The sequence below is a fragment of the Aquarana catesbeiana genome, linkage group LG04 (assembly GCF_042186555.1).
Source record: "Aquarana catesbeiana isolate 2022-GZ linkage group LG04, ASM4218655v1, whole genome shotgun sequence".
Taxonomy (NCBI): domain Eukaryota; kingdom Metazoa; phylum Chordata; class Amphibia; order Anura; family Ranidae; genus Aquarana; species Aquarana catesbeiana.
The window spans coordinates 653279027-653301159 of NC_133327.1; the positions used below are offsets into that span (position 1 = coordinate 653279027).

Consider the following 22133-nt stretch of genomic DNA (forward strand, 5'->3'; position numbering starts at 1 on the left):
GGGCATCCCCAGATAGCAAGCAATCAGTAACGGCCAGTCCATAAGGGGCGCAGGCATGCCACCCCCTAGTTTGCATGCGGGGTTGCATACAGGTCGCTGGACTCATAGCTTTCAATTCGTTTTTTTTTGTTTTTTGTTTTTTTTTTACAAGCACATGATGAGCCTGAGGCTCTAATTGGCTTGAAAAGGGTTGAGCAGTGCGTCCCGAACCCAACGACTTGTGACTTTAGAGAATCAATATTCGCTATTGGTTTCCGGCTTCTTTTCCTGGCCAATCAGGACAGGAGGTGGATCTTAAGACTTGGTTTGCCGGGAGGAGAAGCGCGGTGGAGGGGTGAGTGCAGACCTGGGGAGGGGGGGGTTTGTTTGCCGCCTCCCCCAAAAAAGTTTAGCACCAGCTGCCACTGCAAGCAATTGTGCTGCAAGTTTGAAAATGACTTGATAAGCTATTGCTAGACTTGCCAGGCTTCACAAGTTTGTTCTACAATTGCAGCAAGTCCGCATTGCATGACTCCAGATCAACTTTATTTGAAAACATTCTGCAAGTCTGCTGCAAGTTCTGGTTCAGTTATGCTGTGCAATAGTCATCCCACCACAGGGGTCACTGTGACTGAATTTTCATGCTGTAGACTTGCAGAGCTCTTGCTGTAGACTCACCACTGCAACTTTGCTCTTGCTAGAAACTTCCTAAGCAAATTTGCTACCAATTAGAAAAGTGTCAACTAGAACTTGTGCTTCAAGTGCTCGGCAAGTGTACAACTTGCCAGTGAAAATGTGCAGCAAGTTAACAGGACTTACAATTCAACAGTGCAACACATTTGTGGCAAGTTATCCTTGCTATCTGGGTCCCAATTAGGTTTTTGAAGGACCAAGAAGGAGGATGACCTTTCTAGACCCCAAAGCCCCGTGCAGTTTTCAGCCAGTTTCTCATTATGCCTGCAACTATAACATGTTATTGTATGGTTTTGCATTGTATGTGAGGACTTGGGGCCCACCCACATCCCAAGAGTGATGGAGAGCGGAGAACTGTGCTGGGGGGAACCCCTAGACAAAACAAGCATTTAGAAGTGTGGAAATGGGGTGAAATTGCTGTGCTAACCGCTCTGTGTAAAGCTGCCGACACTAAAACAAAGTCCAAGTGAATATAGTAAACAAAAGTGTAGCGCTAAATATATCAGTGGAACACCATATATGTGGTGGAGCAAACATATATGATATAATACAAAATCATGAAATCAAAACGAGTGCTATACACAAAAATATGAACTTGTAGCATGTATATGAATACAATGATCAAACACCCCGTGAGAGTTAAAAGAGCAAAAAATAGTGTCTCGTAGCATGTAAATGAATACAATAAAGCACCTGAACGACCGCAACATACAGGAATATACAATGTAATACTGACATATAATCACACACATAGGTTGGACTTCATGGACTTGTGTCTTTTTTCGACTTCACCTACTATGTGACTATGATCAAACACCCCCTGAGAGTTAAAAAAAACAAAAAATAGTGTCCAAATAATAACATAAATGTGTCTAAACACCAAAAAGAGAAGTGTTTGTAAACTTCAGAAAACATATGTCCAATCAAATAACTGATAATAAATCCTCAGTGACAAATGATGTGGCAATGCAGACAGGGAGTTGGCTGTGTGGCACATTCAAAACAGGGCGGACACCGTTTTGGGGGCCGAATGTAAAAGCATTCCATTTATTGTTGGTTCCATGTACGGCTACTTGGTTGTGTCACATTCCTTGGATTCATTCCTGTCAATTGACTGACCATCTGCATCTGGAGTGACCCTTCTACACTTTCCTATCGTGGTTGGTATCATCGTTGACCATCTGGCTTTTGGCCGATATAAACTCGATTGACCCACTGCCGTATGGCAGATGGGTCCACCTTGTCTGGTAAGAAGTATTTATCTACAACTTTCCATTAGAAGAATGTCCGCCCTGTTTTGAATGTGCCACACAGCCAGCACCAAGTATCCAGAGTTCAGGCAAATCTTCAGACAAAATATGGGTTGGACTTCGATGGAGGATCCGTACCAGGAACCAACAATAAATGTATTGCTTTCACATTCGGCCCCCAAAATGGGGCGAAATGTCCGCCCTGTTTTGAATGAGCCACACAGCCAACTCCCTGTCTGCATTGCCATATCATTTGTCACTGAGGATTTATTATCAGTCATTTGATTGGACATATGTTTTATGAACTTTACAAACACTTCTCTTTTTGGTGTTTAGACACATTTATGTTATTGTTTGGACACTATTTTTTGCTTTTTTTAACTCTCACGGGGTGTTTGATCATAGTCACATACCAGGTGAAGTCGAAAAAAGACAAGTCCATGAAGTCCAACCTATGTGGGTGATTATATGTCAGTATTACATTGTATATCCCTGTATGTTGCTGTCGTTCAGGTGCTTCATTGTATTCATTTACATGCTACGAGTTCATATGTTTGTGTATAGCACTCGTTTTGATTTCACGATTTTGTATTATATCATATATGTTTGGTCCACCACATATGGTGTTCCATTGATATATTTAACGCTACACTTTTGTTTACTATAAAACAAGCATTTAGCCCATGCAGTGTGTGTGTGTGTGTGTGTGTGTGTGTGTGTGGGGGGGGGGGGGGGGGGTGCATGGATACATTTTACACCAGGACAACATTTTTTAGAAAAAAAAGAAAACCCACCACCCCAGAGGCTCCAACACAGGAGAGCAGCCCCCTCCCCCCTTTTTTTGTATAATGGGTAATTTTTCTGATAGTTTGTTCATGTGATCCCACCTACAGGTTTATGGGAACAGAATCCAATGATCAGGACATGGTGGCAAAAACAATGATGTATTATGGGAATTCTTTAGTCCAGGAAGCTGACTTTCCTCTCAACTTCTACCTGCATGACCTTCAAAGCCAAAATATCTCTGGGAAGTCAATAAATAATATAGTCGATCTGTGGATGAAGTCTATGCCTAAAGGAAAGTGGCCACACTGGATGGTAAGGCATAAAAAATCCTATAAAATATCATAAATCTCCACTAAATTTTTATTATAACAGCAATCAGAATAGCTATTATTGTCAAGCAAGCAGTAAATAGTAATATAGATAAGAAGGTTATAACATACCCATATACCATAATTATCCTTAGGGCAGCAAGGCACGCATGATCCAAGAGACCATTCCTGTTTCTACAGTGGAAAATTCTGAAACATTGTGGAGAATTTAAAAAAAGTTTCTGAGTGATAAAATACAGCTGGGACAAAGCTGTGCTTGAATAGGAAAGGATAAGTAACTACGTGCTCTCTACTTCAACCAGCAAGCTCCATTGGTTAGACTCGCAGAAGTGTGCAATGCAGTAATTCCTAATTGGCTTACAGTGTGGCCCCTTCCAGTCTGAATGCTGATGTGCTGGATGTGCTGGAAGTAGACATGTGCGGTCCTTTTCGTTCCGAATTGAAATTCTGACAATTTTTTCCTTATTCGCAAATTTGAATGTATCTGAAGTTCTGAATTACAATAGTAACGAATTTAAACATCCAAAATAACGAATCAAAATTTCGGACAACATTCGAATTTGAATAGTTTTCGATTCAAATATATTTTGAATCGTGTTCGAATTTCCGAAGAGAATAAGATAAAATAGAAAATGAAAGAATAGAATAGAAAATAATAGAATAGAAAATAAAATAATAGAATATAATAGAGTAAAACAGAACAGAATGCAAAATAAAAGAATGGAAAAAAATAAAATAGAAAAAAAAGGGATAGAATAAAAAATAAAAGAATAGGGTAAAACAGAATAAAATAGAATAGAAAATAAAGGAATAGAATAGAATAAGAAATAGAGGGGAATAAAATAGAAAGAATATAACCATCTTCTGAAATTCAAATTTCAAATAGAATAAATTCAAATTCGAATAGAATAGAAAAGAAATGAATAGAAAATAAAAGAATATAACCATTTCCCAAAACTTAAATAAAATAAATTTGAAAAAATATCATAAATCTCCACTAAATTTTTTTTATAACAGCAATCAGAATAGCTAATATTGTCAAGCAAGCAGTAAATAGTAATATAGATAAGAAGGTTATAACATACCCATATACCATAATTATCCTTAGGGCAGCAAGGCACGCATGATCCAAGAGACCATTCCTGTTTCTACAGTGGAAAATTCTGAAACATTGTGGAGAATTCCATCTTCTGAAATTCAAATTTCAAATAGAATAAATTCAAATTCGAATAGAATAGAAAAGAAATGAATAGAAAATAAAAGAATATAACCATTTCCCAAAATTTAAATAAAATAAATTTGATAAAATATCATAAATCTCATAACCATCTTCTGAAATTCAAATTTCAAATAGAATAAATTCAAATTCGAATAGAATAGAAAAGAAATGAATAGAAAATAAAAGAATATAACCATTTCCCAAAATTTAAATAAAAGAAATTTGAATTTGAATAGAAAAGAATAGATTAGAATAGAAAAATAAAATAGAATAGAATTGACTAGAATAGAAAAGAAAAGAATAAAAATAGAAAAAGCAATAGCATAGAATAGAATTGAAAGAATATAACCACCTTCCGAAATTCTAATTTTGAATAGAATAAATTAGAATTTGAATAGAACAGAAAAGAGTAGAAAAAAACAGAATAGAATAAACAATAGAATAGAATAGAAAGAATATAACAATATAACCATTTTCCAAAATGTGAATTTCAAATTGAATACATTTGAATTCAAATAGAATAGAAGATAATAAAATTAAAAAAAAGAAAAGAATGGAATAGAAAAAAACAATAGAATAAAATGGAATAGAAATAATATAACCATCTTCTAAAATTCAAATTTCAAATTGAATACATTGGAATTAGAATAGAATAGAATAGAAAAGAATAGAATATAAAACACAATAGAATAGAATGGAATAGCAAAAATATAACCATCTTTCAAAATTTGACTTTGGAATAGAATAAGACTGATTTCAATTCAATTCGAATGCAATTCAAATGCATTTAGAAAAATTAGAATCGATTCGAATTTGAATAAACAAAACAAATTCCGAAAGCCGATTAAACGAATTTCACTAAACTAATTTATGTAAATAACGAGTCGAAACTAAATAAAACAATTTTTTTTTTCGATCTGCACATGTTTAGCTGGAGGATTACAGGAGACTGGGACAAAATACATTTTGCCAATGTAATGAATACATACATGGATTAAAATGTCTGTATCTGCCTACACTTGAAGACGTTGAACCCTTTCAAACTATGTTGTTGAATGCATTACTGCGATGCAGTGTCATTTGAATGGCACCCCAATGCACCCTATGCACAAATGATGCATGTACCATTTTTTAGCAGCACAAAGCAACACACGTCAGTAAGTCACCACGCTGCAATGGATGGCTGTCGGAAAGTGCATTGGGGTACCAGTCAGAATGAATGGCACTGTAATGCATCAGTTGCACTTACTGTGTGTAGCTGCAACAACATTGTACAGTATGAACAAGCTCTTAGAGCATGTCAAGTAGTACTCCAGTAAAGATGCAAAGTTGTGATGGTATTAAGCCTCACCCCATTTTCCTGATGGGGGGGGGTACGAAGTGTAAACTGCTGGTGCTAGCCTATCTATTTTTAAAAAATTGAATCAGCCAGGAGACAACCCTGGACAACACCTTTTTTTTTTTAAGTTTTGTTTCCTAAAATTATTATAGTAGTTATCAGGGCTTTTTTCTCATAGGTGCAGGAACCTCCCCCCTTCTAAGTCACCCCTTGTCTCCACCCTTCCCCCCTAGTAACAATAGATCCCCCACAATAATAGACCCCAGCAACAATGGACCCCCGCAACAAAATACCACCCCAGCAACAATAGACCCCCCAGCACCAACAATAGATCTCCCAGCCAGCATCAATAGACCTCTCCCTCAACATATAACAACAAAACCTGGGGAATGCCCAGGAAAAAACTCCAAGCCTACTTACCACCAGCTCGCAGACAACCAATTAACCTGTCTAACAGTAGATCCCTCCCAGCAACAACTGACCCCCCCCCCAGCAACACTAGATTCCCCACTAGCAACAATAAACCTCCCCAGCATCAACAAATCCCCGTACAAAAATAATTCCCTTCCAGCGACAATAGATCCCCAAGCAGCCAGCATCAATAGACCCTCCAGAACTCCCCAGCACCTCTTGCCATTACATACATTCAGTGCTGGAGGTGCTAAAGGTGCCGGAACTGGGTTCCCCCACATTCCAGCTGAAAACAGTAATTTTGAAAGACCCCTTAAGACTGAACACTTTGGTATCTTGAGGAATATGAAATGAACTTTTCATGACTATTATGTATTGAATTCCGCATTTCCAACATGCTGTGACTTCATCAGGGCTGAAATGGTTTTGCTGACAATTTTCTTTTGTAGCATCTCTGTACTGTATCCAACAACAGTCAGCCAGCATGGATGGATCCCACCTGCCCTGATGCTGTTTGTCCATTGCATTGTCCTGGTGAAACCTTTCACCATGTTTGTCACTGACTTCACTTAGATTTTTAGGAAAGAAGTCCAAGTATGAATGCAGAAAATTCATCTTTAGTGACATGTTGCACTACATGGTCTAGTATGCTGTAAGATGTTTGTCAACCAGCTGAATTTAGTTTGGTGCTCTGTGATGGCAAAGAAAATTCTCAACGACTCAACCACATCCTTGACTGCTTTCCAGGAGATTTTCTTTGGCCCCGTTAACTTAACCTACAACCGCTTGTCACCGATAGCGAATCTGATCTGTAGACCAACAAAAATGCCACTTGCTGACCAGGCCTTTTCTGGAACTTTTTGTTTAGTAAAAATCAGTATTTTTTGCTATATATATATACAGTGGGGGCGGAAGGTATTCAGACCCCCTTACATTTTTCACTCTTTGTTATATTGCAGCCATTTGCTGAAATCATTTAAGTTAATTTTTTTTCCTCATTAATGTACACACAGCACCCCATATTGACAGAAAAACACAGAACTGTTGCCATTTTTGCAGATTTATTAAAAAAGAAAAACTGAAATATCACATGGTCCTAAGTATTCAGACCCTTTCATGTGACACTCATATATTTAACTCAGGTGCTGTCCATTTCTTCTGATCATCCTTGAGATGGTTCTACACCTTCATTTGAGTCCAGCTGTGTTTGATTATACTGATTGGACTTGATTAGGAAAGCCACACACCTGTCTATATAAGACCTTACAGCTCACAGTGCATGTCTGAGCAAATGAGAATCATGAGGTCAAAGAAACTGCCTGAAGAGCTGGCCAAGGTACAAAAAAATTTCTGCTACACTTAAGGTTCCTAAGAGCACAGTGGCCTCCATAATCCTTAAATGGAAGACGTTTGGAATGACCAGAACCCTTCCTAGAGCTGGCCATCCGGCCAAACTGGGCTAACAGGGGAGAAGAACATTAGTGAGAGAGGTAAAGAAGAACCCAAAGATCACTGTGGCTGAGCCCCGGAGATGCAGTTGGGAGATGGGAGAAAGTTGTAGAAAGTCAACCATCACTGCAGCCCTCCACCAGTCAAGGCTTTATGGCAGAGTGGTCCGACGGAAGCCTCTCCTCAGTGCAAGACACATGAAAGCCTGCATGGAGTTTGCTAAAAAACACCTGAAGGACTCCAAGATGGTGAGAAATAAGATTCTCTGGTCTGATGAGACCAAGATAGAACTTCTCAGCCTTAATTCTAAGCGGTATGTGTGGAGAAAACCAGGCACTGCTCATCACCTGTCCAATACAGTCCCAACAGTGATGAATGGTGGTGGCAGCATCATGCTGTGGGGGTGTTTTTCAGCTGCAGGGACAGGACGACTGGTTGCAATTGAGGGAAAGATGAATGCGGCCAAGTACAGGGATATTCTGGACAAAAACCTTCTCCAGAGTGCTCAGGACCTCAGACTGGGCCGAAGGTTTACCTTCCAACAAGACAATGACCCTAAGCACACAGCTAAAATAAGGAAGGAGTGGCTTCACAACAACTCCGTGACTGTTCTTGAATGGCCCAGCAAGAGTCCTGACTTAAACCCAATTGAGCATCTCTGGAGAGACCTAAAACTGGCTGTCCACCAACGTTTACCATCCAACCTGACAGAACTGGAGAGGATCTGCAAGGAGGAATGGCAGAGGATCTGCAAATCCAGGTGTGAAAAACTTGTTGCATCTTTCCCAAAAAGACTCATGGCTGTATTAGATCAAAAGGGTGCGTCTACTAAATACTGAGCAAAGGGTCTGAATACTTAGGACCATGTGATATTTCAGTTTTTTAATAAATCTGCAAAAATGTCAACAATTCTGTGTTTTTCTGTCAATATGGGGTGCTGTGTGTACATTAATGAGGGGAAAAAAATGAACTTAAATGATTTTAGCAAATGGCTGCAATATAACAAAGAGTGAAAAATGTAAGGGGGTCTGTATACTTTCCTTCCCCACTGTACCACTGTATATATATATATATATATATATATATATATATATATATATATAAATTTAGCAGAGTCCCTAGAGAATAAAATGGCGGTCATTGCAATATTTTATGTCACACTGTATTTGCGCAGCAGTCTTTAAAACGCAATTTTTAAAAACAAAATACACCTTAATTAATACATAAAAAAAATATTTATTTTTTGTGTAATGTGAAAGATGATGTTACACTGAGTAAATAGATACCTAACATGTCATAAAAGAAATGTAGCAGCGCTAAAAAAGAAAAATGAATGAGTACCGCTGATGATAAATGTTAGACATATACCTAAGAGATGTGGTATAACAAAATCAGCAATCTTACCAAATAGCAAGCTAGTAGCTTGTGACCTACAACCCGGTCGGGGCCTTTATCCAAAGGTATCTCCGATCCCGGGCTCGTATACTAGAGACAGGACAAGTGTCTCAGGGGGATCCACACTCTACCGGATGTTGAGGTAACTCAGCAGGCACTCCTGGGCCAAGAAGCTTGATAGGCAGTCATACGGAACCCAGAAGAAAAAGCTCACCATAGCATAATACCGTCTACATGTATTTATTAAGGATTATAAAAGGTTACACTTACAATGTAAAAAAATGGATAGCAGCAAGTAGCCGGCTAACATGTCATGCTTTAAAATTGCGTACGCTTGTGGAATGGCGACAATATATGGTCCCTAAAATTCCCCATAGGCGACGTTTTAACATTTTTTACCGGTTACCCATTTAGAGTTACAGAGGAGGTCTTGTGCTAGAATTATTGCTCTCGCTCTAAAGATCCTGGTGCTACCTCACATGTGTGGTTCAAACCCTGTTTTCTATGTGGCCGTGACTTACTTCTACGCGCATGTACGAAGAGATTGGGCGCTTTAAAAACATTTTTATCACTTTTATTACTTTTACAAGGAATGTAATCATCCCTTGTAATAGAAGTAAGCATTACAGGTCCTCTTTCTGGAGAGATCTGGGGTAAAAAAAGACCCTCATTTACCTTTAAAAGCAAAAGGAAAAAAAAAAACTTTTTTTTTTTTTACATTTTGACATAAAAAACCTAAAAAACCTCTCTAAGCCCGAGAACCGGAAGTGACGTCGGAGGTCTCTCTGGTCCTCAAAGGGCATAGAGCCAAGTGGGGGTATCTTGCCCTCACTTGACTTCCTGCCTAGCCATCAGCCACATCGGATCTTTTCCGGGCTTACCGACGGCTCTGGTAAGCTTGGAAATGACCGGGAAGTGGTGGGGTGGGGAGCACCTCTTCAGCCGCCTCTAAAATGTGCCCACGGGACCACTTTTATCAGACGCCAAATCGCCCACAGTAAAAAATTATACCAGGGTTATGGCAGCTAGCTTATGGTGTCTGAGGTCTGTTCCCACTTTTCTCTTCTGGGAAGATCGGAGAGTTGCCTCAGCTCTCCTATACATCTTTGTAGAATGTGTTGTTCTGCCTCTGTACTGCAGCACAGGCATCTGACATAAAAAATAGAGTTAAACACTGCCTGGAACATCAGAGAGCTAGGCATTGTGAAGCTGGTCTGTGTGAGGGCATACAATGTAGGAGGGGAAGTGGAGCTCCCCAGGTATTTTTTTTTTAAGTAGAGGTGGAGTATAGGGTGCTCTGAGTAGGGTAGACCCTCTGGGGAAAAAAGTTCATAATGTAGCCCAGGCAGGAGATGGGGTGGGCAGGTGATGTCCTGTAAAGCACTTCAGCAGCACTCCAGTAAGAGAGAAGCAAAACTTTTAATTGCTCAAGGAAGATTAAAAACTTTACAAAAAAATTACAAGATATAGAAAGTGTACAGTCTCATCAATATACATGGAGGTCATCCAGCAGGAGGTTTCCATAACCATGGTTATGAAGAAGGAGCCAACGCACATACTCCAAAATGCGTCACCGCCCCCTCTGATGTGACATCCAGATATCTACGTTCCATGTATCTTCCTTGGATTCCGATACACAGCTCTACACTTCTGGCCAGTTGGAACACATTGTGGGACTGCGATATTGTAAAGGAAACCTCCCACTGGACGTCCTTCATGTATATTGATGAGCCTGTACATTTTCTATATCTTGTAAGTGTTTTTAATCTTCCCTTGGGCAATTAAAAGTTTTGGTTTTATTGCAGTCAGAAGCACCTTCCCTTTGTCTCATTTTTTTGTTTTTGTTAAACCTATATTGAGAAAATGGAGGCCACCACTGTTATTTTCTTCTTCTGAAAATACTAGGTGCCTAGTTGTCTTCCTGTTCCAGCTTTTTAAGTACTTGCTGGGCCACTGACAAGTGTTTAGGCAAAACATTCTGGCACCTTCCTCATCTTGGTTGAAGCACGCTTGACCTAAAAAGCTGAACCATAGGCAACTATCATTTTCAAGAGGGTGTCAACAATACTAACCTCTATATCTTTCTGAGTTTAAATTTCCTTTAAAGAAAATTGATTCCCCATAGAGGAGAGTATTGAGTTATAGAAATGCAAGTGCTAAGTATATTTAAAAAATATTGTAATTTAACATAAGTGACAGTTTAGTTTTCATAAAAGTGGTGAGGAAAGTGTCAGTGTTATCAGGTCTGATTCTATGTTCTCAATAAATCTCACAGGTTGGAAGCTCCAGAAATTCTCGCATTGCATCTCGGGTGGGGAAGGACTACATAAATGTGCTTAACATGCTGCTACTCACTCTGCCTGGCACTCCCACAACTTACTATGGAGAAGAACTGGGAATGGTTGATAACCCCTCACTTAATGAAAACTCCTACCCGTCTGGTGAATATGATCCTGTAAGTAATTATCTACTAATCACATGATAATCATAGGTCAGGGAGGAGCCCTGGAGGATAGCTGCTCAAGGGCATGTGTTGGGGGTAAAACATATTCCTTAACTCCAGTGGCGGCTGGTGCTCCATTTTTTTGGAGTGAAGGCAAACAACCCCCCCCCCGCCAGGTCCGCACTTACCCCATCCAGGTCACGTGCGGCTTCCCCTCCAGGCCAATCCAGTCTTAGGATCCGCCCCCTGTCCTGATTGGCTGGGAGGAGAAGCAGTAAGACAATAGCAAATAATGATTCGCTAATATCACAAGTGGGTGGACTCGGGGCGCAGTACTCTGCACCCTGTTTGACTATGGTAGGGTCACTCAATTATACGCTCTTCTATAGGGTGGAGATGGACCTTAAAGCTGCTGTGTTCTTTATGAAGAGCTGTAGAAGTCTTCATACTAATTGGATAACAAAAATTGTCACAAAATGACAAAGTATCATCATTATTATATCATTAATTAAGGGACAGCAGGCTGGCACTAACACTGATTATTTTGTTTCGCTCCACGGTTAGTTACATTTGATTTAATCAGAATAGCAAATAAATCTCTTATGCTGACCATGCCATTTTTCATTTGTGGGTTTGGTCGTGCTCGGGTGTTTCAGTACATATGGCCGCATGGGAGGATCTCCCCCAGCTCTGTTGTTGGCCCAATCTTGCTGATCCTACCCTGACACACCTTGAGTGAGTATTAGTGGCTTCGAGTCACAGGTCACACCTTCGGGTGTTGGCACACCCCTCGTTGGAAGATGACCTATTTTTCTGCTTGTGTGTCTCTTTTCCCAACAGACAGACCCCTTACTACCATGGTGCCAGCTTCCGCACTTTTGGGTACCCTAGTTCACTTTTATATTTACTGTTCTTGGTGACTCCTTGATTGCACTATGATTGTACATTATGAGTGGCGTTGGCATGTCGCCAATGGACGAAATACTATGTTTATATCGTTTCTGTATACTTTTAATGTGCTACACCTTTTTTTTGTTTGTCTGAAAAATGTTCCTTAAACAAAGATTGCATAAAAAAAAAGAATAGCAAATAAATCAATTTATATTAGCTCATTTCCAAAGCAGTATAATATTTTAAGTAGGACCAGCGAAGCAACAAACTAACTGAATGATCTGCTACTGTCTCATTTCTTTTTTCTGTGATATCATTGTACTTTTGCAGTCTGAATACCCAGAGAAGACTCCAATGCAGTGGGACACAAGCTCAAATGCTGGCTTTAATGATGGCAATAAAACATGGCTACCTGTCAACCAAGATTATAATGAGCTCAATGTTGAAGTAAGTAATGTTTCTAAGTACAACTTTTTTTCTTAGCAATAAACTACACTTTGCAGCATTTAGGAAAGCTACGGTCAAAAAAAAATATTGCAAATTTGGACTCCCCCTTCCAGGAGAAAGGTTATGTTATTATCTATGGATTTGCACAAAGCATTTGATAGCCTCTCTTGGCACTATCTCTTTTGTGTCTTGGAAACCCTGGGCTTTGATTCCTTTTTCTTAACAATTCTGCAAGCACTCTATAATACTCCAATAGCTCAGGTGTCGATTAAAGGCTTTAAATCTTCTATACTATCTATACAGAGAGGCACTCGACAGGGCTGCCCATTATCTGTGCTTCTGTTCATGTTAGCCATAGAACCATTAGCAATATGGACCAACTCTAACATTAGCGGCATTCCCTGTGGTCATCAAGAACACAAATGAACTATGTTTGCAGATGTTCTCCTATATATCTCAGCCCCGCAAATGATTATACCTACTCTGTTATCTTTATTGCAAGATTTTTCTAAATTTTCAAGACTTAGGCTGAACCATACTAAAATGGTGGTCTTGAATATTATCTTTTCCGCAGTCTATGGTAGATTGAGTTAACCCAGGGCCGATCCTAGGGTCACAGACGCCTGGGTGCAGAAATATTTCTGGTGCCCCCACATGGGCGTGGTCATCTTACTAACTCCTCCCCTTTACAAATGTTTCTATGGCTACGACTCAAACACAGAAATGCTCCCCTAAGAAGTCTTCATTACCCTGGGATCCTCCCATTATCTTTTAACAATAAAGAAAATGAGTACACTAATGGGACCTGGAGGGGGGCCTCTCTAATGCACACAGAGAGGGCTTCTGTTAGAAAGAGCCCCCAGACATACTGCAGACATGATACAAGAGATAGTCAGAGACTGCAGACAGTACAGGAGATGGTCAGATACTGTAGACATAATACAGGAGATGATCAGAGACTGTAGACATGATACAGGAGATGATCAGAGACTGTAGACATAATACAGGAGATGATCAGAGACTGTAGACATAATACAGGAGATGATCAGAGACTGCAGACATACTACAGGAGACGGTCAGAGACTGCAGTGCTCAGATCTGTATTTTGGCAACCAATGACTCCATTCCTTTCTTCACCAGGGATGGCGCTAGGCTGTGCGGCTTTTCCTCTGGTGGCGCAGGGCAGCGGGGTTTTCTTTCTGATGGTGTCCCTGTCCTCTCCCTAGAGTCCTGGGTGCACTTCCCCGAAAGCTTTCCCAGGCTCCTGGCCCTCTCCCCCCCCCCTCTTATTATTTTTTCCCTGGCCAATATTAAGGAGGGAGAAGAAACCTAGCGGGCAGCTGACCTGGCAAGTGCCACTCACTAGTACAGCAGTGCGAGGAGGAGAGGGAGGGGGGTCCAAGAACCCATGGCTGCTCTTTCTCCACTCAGACACGGGCGTTCCGATCTGCTTCGCTCTCTTCCTCTGACAGGAGGGGGGATGGGCAGTAAACACAGAGAGCCCTCTTCCTGTTGATAACAGGAACGGTGGTGGCACAGTCTCTCCTCCCCTGATCCGCTCCTGCATACCTCCCAACTTTTAAAGTTGAGAATGAGGGACATTCTGGGGAGAGAGTGACCTGTGGCACACGCAGCTTATATCAAAGTCCCCATCAGAGTCCCTCCTTACATCAGGGTTGCCATCAGAATCCCCCTACAGCAGGTGTCCCCCATCAGAGTCCCCCACAGCAGGTGTCCCCCATCAGAGCCCCCCACAACAGGTGTCCCCCATCAGAGCCCCCCACAACAGGTGTCCCCATCTGAGTCCCCCACAGCAGGTGTCCCCTATCAGAGCCCCCCACAGCAGGTGTCCCCCATCAGAGCCCCCCACAACAGGTGTCCCCATCTGAGTCCCCCCACAGCAGGTGTCCCCCATCAGAGCCCCCCACAGCAGGTGTCCCCATCAGAGTCCCCCCCACAGCAGGTGTCCCCATCAGAGTCCCCCTACAGCAGGTGTCCCCATCAGAGCAGGTGTCCCCATCAGCAGGGACAGCAGGTGTCCCCATCAGAGCCCCCCACAGCAGGTGTCCCCCACAGCAGGTGTCCCCCATCAGAGCCCCCCTACAGCAGGTGTCCCCATCAGAGTCCCCCACAGCAGGTGTCCCCATCAGAGTCCCCCAACAGCAGGTGTCCCCATCAGAGTCCTCCAACAGCAGGTGTCCCCATCAGAGTCCCCCCACAGCAGGTGTCCCCATCAGAGTCCCCCCACAGCAGGTGTCCCCATCAGAGTCTCCCCACAGCAGGTGTCCCCATCAGAGTCTCCCCACAGCAGGTGTCCCCATCAGAGTCCCCCCACAGCAGGTGTCCCCATCAGAGCCCCCCCACAGCAGGTGTCCCCATCAGAGCCCCCCACAGCAGGTGTCTCCATCAGAGCCCCCACAGCAGGTGTCCCCATCAGAGCCCCCCCACAGCAGGTGTCCCCATCAGAGCCCCCACAGCAGGTGTCCCCATCAGAGCCCCCCACAGCAGGTGTCCCCCATCAGAGCCCCCCACAGCTTCCCCCCACAGCAGGTGTCTCCATCAGAGTCCCCCCACAGCGTCCCCCCACAGCAGGTGTCTCCTTCAGAGTCCCCCCACAGCAGGTGTCCCCATCAGAGTCCCCCCACAGCAGGTGTCCCCATCAGAGCCCCCCACAGTGTCCCCCCACAGCAGGTGTCTCCATCAGAGTCTCCCCACAGCAGGTGTCCCCATCAGAGTCCCCCCACAGCAGGTGTCCCCATTAGAGCCCCCTACAGCAGGTGTCCCCATCAGAGCCCCCCACAGCAGGTGTCCCCATCAGAGCCCCCCACAGCAGGTGTCCCCCATCAGAGCCCCCCACAGCGTCCTCCTACAGCAGGTGTCTCCATCAGAGCCCCCAACAGCAGGTGTCCCCATCAGAGCCCCCCACAGCAGGTGTCCCCCATCAGAGCCCCCCACAGCAGGTGTCTCCATCAGAGCCCCCACACCAGGTGTCCCCCACAGCAGGTGTCCCCCATCAGAGCCCCCCAAAGCTTCCCCCCACAGCAGGTGCCCCCCATCAGAGCCCCCCACAGCATCCCCCCACAGCAGGTGTCTCCATCAGAGTCTCCCACAGCAGGTATCCCCCATCAGAGTCTCCCCACAGCAGGTGTCCCCATCAGAGTCCCCCCACAGCAGGTGTCCCCCATCAGAGCCCCCCACAACAGGTGTCCCCATCAGAGCCCCCCCACAACAGGTGTCCCCATCAGAGTCCCCCCACAGCAGGTGTCCCCATCAGAGTCCCCCCCACAGCAGGTGTCCCCATCAGAGTCCTCCTACAGCAGGTGTCCCCATCAGAGCCCCCCACAGCAGGTGTCCCCATCAGAGCCCCCCACAGCAGGTGTCCCCATCAGAGCCCCCCACAGCAGGTGTCCCCATCAGAGTCCCCCCCACAGCAGGTGTCCCCATCAGAGTCCCCCCACAGCAGGTGTCCCCATCAGAGCCCCCCACAGCAGGTGTCCCCATCAGAACCCCCCACAGCAGGTGTCCCCATCAGAGCCCCCCACAGCAGGTGTCCCCATCAGAGCCCCCCACAGCAGGTGTCCCCCACAGCAGGTGTCCCCCATCAGAGCCCCCTACAGCAGGTGTCCCCCACAGCAGGTGTCCCCCATCAGAGCCCCCTACAGCAGGTGTCCCCATCAGAGTCCCCCCACAGCAGGTGTCCCCATCAGAGTCCCCCAACAGCAGGTGTCCCCATCAGAGTCCTCCAACAGCAGGTGTCCCCATCAGAGTCCTCCCACAGCAGGTGTCCCCATCAGAGTCCCCCCACAGCAGGTGTCCCCATCAGAGTCTCCCCACAGCAGGTGTCCCCATCAGAGTCTCCCCACAGCAGGTGTCCCCATCAGAGTCCCCCCACAGCAGGTGTCCCCATCAGAGCCCCCCACAGCAGGTGTCTCCATCAGAGCCCCCACAGCAGGTGTCCCCCACAGCAGGTGTCCCCATCAGAGTCCCCCCCACAGCAGGTGTCCCCATCAGAGTCCCCCCACAGCAGGTGTCCCCATCAGAGCCCCCCACAGCAGGTGTCCCCATCAGAGCCCCCCACAGCAGGTGTCCCCCATCAGAGCCCACCACAGCTTCCCCCCACAGCAGGTGTCTCCATCAGAGTCCCCCCACAGCGTCCCCCCACAGCAGGTGTCTCCTTCAGAGCCCCCCCACAGCAGGTGCCCCATCAGAGTCCCCCCACAGCAGGTGTCCCCATCAGAGCCCCCTACAGCAGGTGTCCCCATCAGAGCCCCCCACAGTGTCCCCCCACAGCAGGTGTCTCCATCAGAGTCTCCCCACAGCACGTGTCCCCATCAGAGTCCCCCCACAGCAGGTGTCCCCATCAGAGCCCCCTACAGCAGGTGTCCCCATCAGAGCCCCCCAGAGCAGGTGTCCCCATCAGAGCCCCCCACAGCAGGTGTCCCCCATTAGAGCCCCCCACAGCGTCCTCCCACAGCAGGTGTCTCCATTAGAGCCCCCCACAGCAGGTGTTCCCCACAGCAGGTGGTCCCCATCAGAGTCCCTCCTTACATCAGGGTTGCCATCAGAATCCCCCTACAGCAGGTGTCCCCCATCAGAGTCCCCCACAGCAGGTGTCCCCCATCAGAGCCCCCCACAACAGGTGTCCCCCATCAGAGCCCCCCACAACAGGTGTCCCCATCTGAGTCCCCCCACAGCAGGTGTCCCCTATCAGAGCCCCCCACAGCAGGTGTCCCCCATCAGAGCCCCCCACAACAGGTGTCCCCATCTGAGTCCCCCCACAGCAGGTGTCCCCCATCAGAGCCCCCCACAGCAGGTGTCCCCATCAGAGTCCCCCCCCACAGCAGGTGTCCCCATCAGAGTCCCCCTACAGCAGGTGTCCCCATCAGAGCCCCCACAGCAGGTGTCCCCATCAGAGCCCCCCACAGCAGGTGTCCCCCACAGCAGGTGTCCCCCATCAGAGCCCCCTACAGCAGGTGTCCCCATCAGAGTCCCCCACAGCAGGTGTCCCCATCAGAGTCCCCCAACAGCAGGTGTCCCCATCAGAGTCCTCCAACAGCAGGTGTCCCCATCAGAGTCCCCCCACAGCAGGTGTCCCCATCAGAGTCCCCCCACAGCAGGTGTCCCCATCAGAGTCTCCCCACAGCAGGTGTCCCCATCAGAGTCTCCCCACAGCAGGTGTCCCCATCAGAGTCCCCCCACAGCAGGTGTCCCCATCAGAGCCCCCCACAGCAGGTGTCCCCATCAGAGCCCCCCACAGCAGGTGTCTCCATCAGAGCCCCCACAGCAGGTGTCCCCATCAGAGCCCCCCCACAGCAGGTGTCCCCATCAGAGCCCCCACAGCAGGTGTCCCCATCAGAGCCCCCCACAGCAGGTGTCCCCCATCAGAGCCCACCACAGCTTCCCCCCACAGCAGGTGTCTCCATCAGAGTCCCCCCACAGCGTCCCCCCACAGCAGGTGTCTCCTTCAGAGTCCCCCCACAGCAGGTGTCCCCATCAGAGCCCCCCACAGTGTCCCCCCACAGCAGGTGTCTCCATCAGAGTCTCCCCACAGCAGGTGTCCCCATCAGAGTCCCCCCACAGCAGGTGTCCCCATTAGAGCCCCCTACAGCAGGTGTCCCCATCAGAGCCCCCCACAGCAGGTGTCCCCATCAGAGCCCCCCACAGCAGGTGTCCCCCATCAGAGCCCCCCACAGCATCCTCCTACAGCAGGTGTCTCCATCAGAGCCCCCAACAGCAGGTGTCCCCATCAGAGCCCCCCACAGCAGGTGTCCCCCATCAGAGCCCCCCACAGCAGGTGTCTCCATCAGAGCCCCCACACCAGGTGTCCCCCACAGCAGGTGTCCCCCATCAGAGCCCCCCAAAGCTTCCCCCCCACAGCAGGTGCCCCCCATCAGAGCCCCCCACAGCGTCCCCCCACAACAGGTGTCTCCATCAGAGTCTCCCACAGCAGGTGTCCCCCATCAGAGTCTCCCCACAGCAGGTGTCCCCATCAGAGTCCCCCCACAGCAGGTGTCCCCCATCAGAGCCCCCCACAACAGGTGTCCCCATCAGAGCCCCCCCACAACAGGTGTCCCCATCAGAGTCCCCCCACAGCAGGTGTCCCCATCAGAGTCCCCCCCACAGCAGGTGTCCCCATCAGAGTCCTCCTACAGCAGGTGTCCCCATCAGAGCCCCCCACAGCAGGTGTCCCCATCAGAGCCCCCCACAGCAGGTGTCCCCATCAGAGCCCCCCACAGCAGGTGTCCCCATCAGAGTCCCCCCCACAGCAGGTGTCCCCATCAGAGTCCCCCCACAGCAGGTGTCCCCATCAGAGCCCCCCACAGCAGGTGTCCCCATCAGAACCCCCCACAGCAGGTGTCCCCATCAGAGCCCCCCACAGCAGGTGTCCCCATCAGAGCCCCCCACAGCAGGTGTCCCCCACAGCAGGTGTCCCCCATCAGAGCCCCCTACAGCAGGTGTCCCCCACAGCAGGTGTCCCCCATCAGAGCCCCCTACAGCAGGTGTCCCCATCAGAGTCCCCCCACAGCAGGTGTCCCCATCAGAGTCCCCCAACAGCAGGTGTCCCCATCAGAGTCCTCCAACAGCAGGTGTCCCCATCAGAGTCCTCCCACAGCAGGTGTCCCCATCAGAGTCCCCCCACAGCAGGTGTCCCCATCAGAGTCTCCCCACAGCAGGTGTCCCCATCAGAGTCTCCCCACAGCAGGTGTCCCCATCAGAGTCCCCCCCACAGCAGGTGTCCCCATCAGAGCCCCCCACAGCAGGTGTCTCCATCAGAGCCCCCACAGCAGGTGTCCCCCACAGCAGGTGTCCCCATCAGAGTCCCCCCACAGCAGGTGTCCCCATCAGAGTCCCCCCACAGCAGGTGTCCCCATCAGAGCCCCCACAGCAGGTGTCCCCATCAGAGCCCCCCACAGCAGGTGTCCCCCATCAGAGCCCACCACAGCTTCCCCCCACAGCAGGTGTCTCCATCAGAGTCCCCCCACAGCGTCCCCCCACAGCAGGTGTCTCCTTCAGAGCCCCCCCACAGCAGGTGCCCCATCAGAGTCCCCCCACAGCAGGTGTCCCCATCAGAGCCCCCTACAGCAGGTGTCCCCATCAGAGCCCCCCACAGTGTCCCCCCACAGCAGGTGTCTCCATCAGAGTCTCCCCACAGCAGGTGTCCCCATCAGAGTCCCCCCACAGCAGGTGTCCCCATCAGAGCCCCCTACAGCAGGTGTCCCCATCAGAGCCCCCCACAGCAGGTGTCCCCATCAGAGCCCCCCACAGCAGGTGTCCCCATCAGAGCCCCCCACAGCAGGTGTCCCCATCAGAGTCCCCCCCACAGCAGGTGTCCCCATCAGAGTCCCCCCACAGCAGGTGTCCCCATCAGAGCCCCCCACAGCAGGTGTCCCCATCAGAGCCCCCCACAGCAGGTGTCTCCATCAGAGCCCCCACAGCAGGTGTCCCCATCAGAGCCCCCCCACAGCAGGTGTCCCCATCAGAGCCCCCACAGCAGGTGTCCCCATCAGAGCCCCCCACAGCAGGTGTCCCCCATCAGAGCCCCCCACAGCTTCCCCCCACAGCAGGTGTCTCCATCAGAGTCCCCCCACAGCGTCCCCCCACAGCAGGTGTCTCCTTCAGAGTCCCCCCACAGCAGGTGTCCCCATCAGAGTCCCCCCACAGCAGGTGTCCCCATCAGAGCCCCCCACAGTGTCCCCCCACAGCAGGTGTCTCCATCAGAGTCTCCCCACAGCAGGTGTCCCCATCAGAGTCCCCCCACAGCAGGTGTCCCCATTAGAGCCCCCTACAGCAGGTGTCCCCATCAGAGCCCCCCACAGCAGGTGTCCCCATCAGAGCCCCCCACAGCAGGTGTCCCCCATCAGAGCCCCCACAGCATCCTCCTACAGCAGGTGTCTCCATCAGAGCCCCCAACAGCAGGTGTCCCCATCAGAGCCCCCCACAGCAGGTGTCCCCCATCAGAGCCCCCCACAGCAGGTGTCTCCATCAGAGCCCCCACACCAGGTGTCCCCCACAGCAGGTGTCCCCCATCAGAGCCCCCCAAAGCTTCCCCCCACAGCAGGTGCCCCCCATCAGAGCCCCCCACAGCGTCCCCCCACAACAGGTGTCTCCATCAGAGTCTCCCACAGCAGGTGTCCCCCATCAGAGTCTCCCCACAGCAGGTGTCCCCATCAGAGTCCCCCCACAGCAGGTGTCCCCCATCAGAGCCCCCCACAACAGGTGTCCCCATCAGAGCCCCCCCACAACAGGTGTCCCCATCAGAGTCCCCCCACAGCAGGTGTCCCCATCAGAGTCCTCCAACAGCAGGTGTCCCCATCAGAGTCCTCCCACAGCAGGTGTCCCCATCAGAGTCCCCCCACAGCAGGTGTCCCCATCAGAGTCTCCCCACAGCAGGTGTCCCCATCAGAGTCTCCCCACAGCAGGTGTCCCCATCAGAGTCCCCCCACAGCAGGTGTCCCCATCAGAGCCCCCCACAGCAGGTGTCTCCATCAGAGCCCCCACAGCAGGTGTCCCCCACAGCAGGTGTCCCCATCAGAGTCCCCCCACAGCAGGTGTCCCCATCAGAGTCCCCCCACAGCAGGTGTCCCCATCAGAGCCCCCCACAGCAGGTGTCCCCATCAGAGCCCCCCACAGCAGGTGTCCCCCATCAGAGCCCACCACAGCTTCCCCCCACAGCAGGTGTCTCCATCAGAGTCCCCCCACAGCGTCCCCCCACAGCAGGTGTCTCCTTCAGAGCCCCCCCACAGCAGGTGCCCCATCAGAGTCCCCCCACAGCAGGTGTCCCCATCAGAGCCCCCTACAGCAGGTGTCCCCATCAGAGCCCCCCACAGTGTCCCCCCACAGCAGGTGTCTCCATCAGAGTCTCCCCACAGCAGGTGTCCCCATCAGAGTCCCCCCACAGCAGGTGTCCCCATCAGAGCCCCCTACAGCAGGTGTCCCCATCAGAGCCCCCCACAGCAGGTGTCCCCATTAGAGCCCCCCACAGCAGGTGTCCCCCATCAGAGCCCCCCACAGCGTCCTCCCACAGCAGGTGTCTCCATCAGAGCCCCCCACAGCAGGTGTTCCCCACAGCAGGTGTCCCCCATCAGAGCCCCCCAAAGCTTCCCCCCGCAGCAGGTGTCTCCATCAGAGTCCCCCCACAGCGTCCCCCCCACAGCAGGTGTCTCCTTCAGAGTCCCCCCACAGCAGGTTCCCCCCATCAGAGTCCCCCCACAGCGTCCCCCCACAGCAGGTGTCTCCATCAGAGTCTCCCACAGCAGGTGTCCCCCATCAGAGTCTCCCCACAGCAGGTGTCCCCATCAGAGTCCCCCCAGAGCAGGTGTCCCCATCAGAGCCCCCTACAGCAGGTGTCCCCATCAGAGCCCCCCACAGCAGGTGTCCCCCACAGCAGGTGTCCCCCATCAGAGCCCCCTACAGCAGGTGTCCCCATCAGAGTCCCCCCACAGCAGGTGTCCCCATCAGAGCCCCCCACAGCAGGTGTCCCCCATCAGAGTCTACCCACAGC

The 22133-nt window shown here is 49.1% G+C and overlaps 1 protein-coding gene across 1 annotated transcript in view; it reads left to right on the plus strand.

The window, feature by feature from the left end:
* The window catches only part of SLC3A1 (solute carrier family 3 member 1), a 53255-nt gene that overhangs the window by 25334 nt on the left and 5788 nt on the right, over positions 1-22133 (plus strand). Inside the window, exons 7-9 of the mRNA XM_073628472.1 lie at positions 2810-3020; positions 11126-11305; positions 12515-12631. Of these exons, the coding sequence (XP_073484573.1) occupies positions 2810-3020; positions 11126-11305; positions 12515-12631 (508 nt within the window). The remainder of the gene's footprint in view (positions 1-2809; positions 3021-11125; positions 11306-12514; positions 12632-22133) is intronic.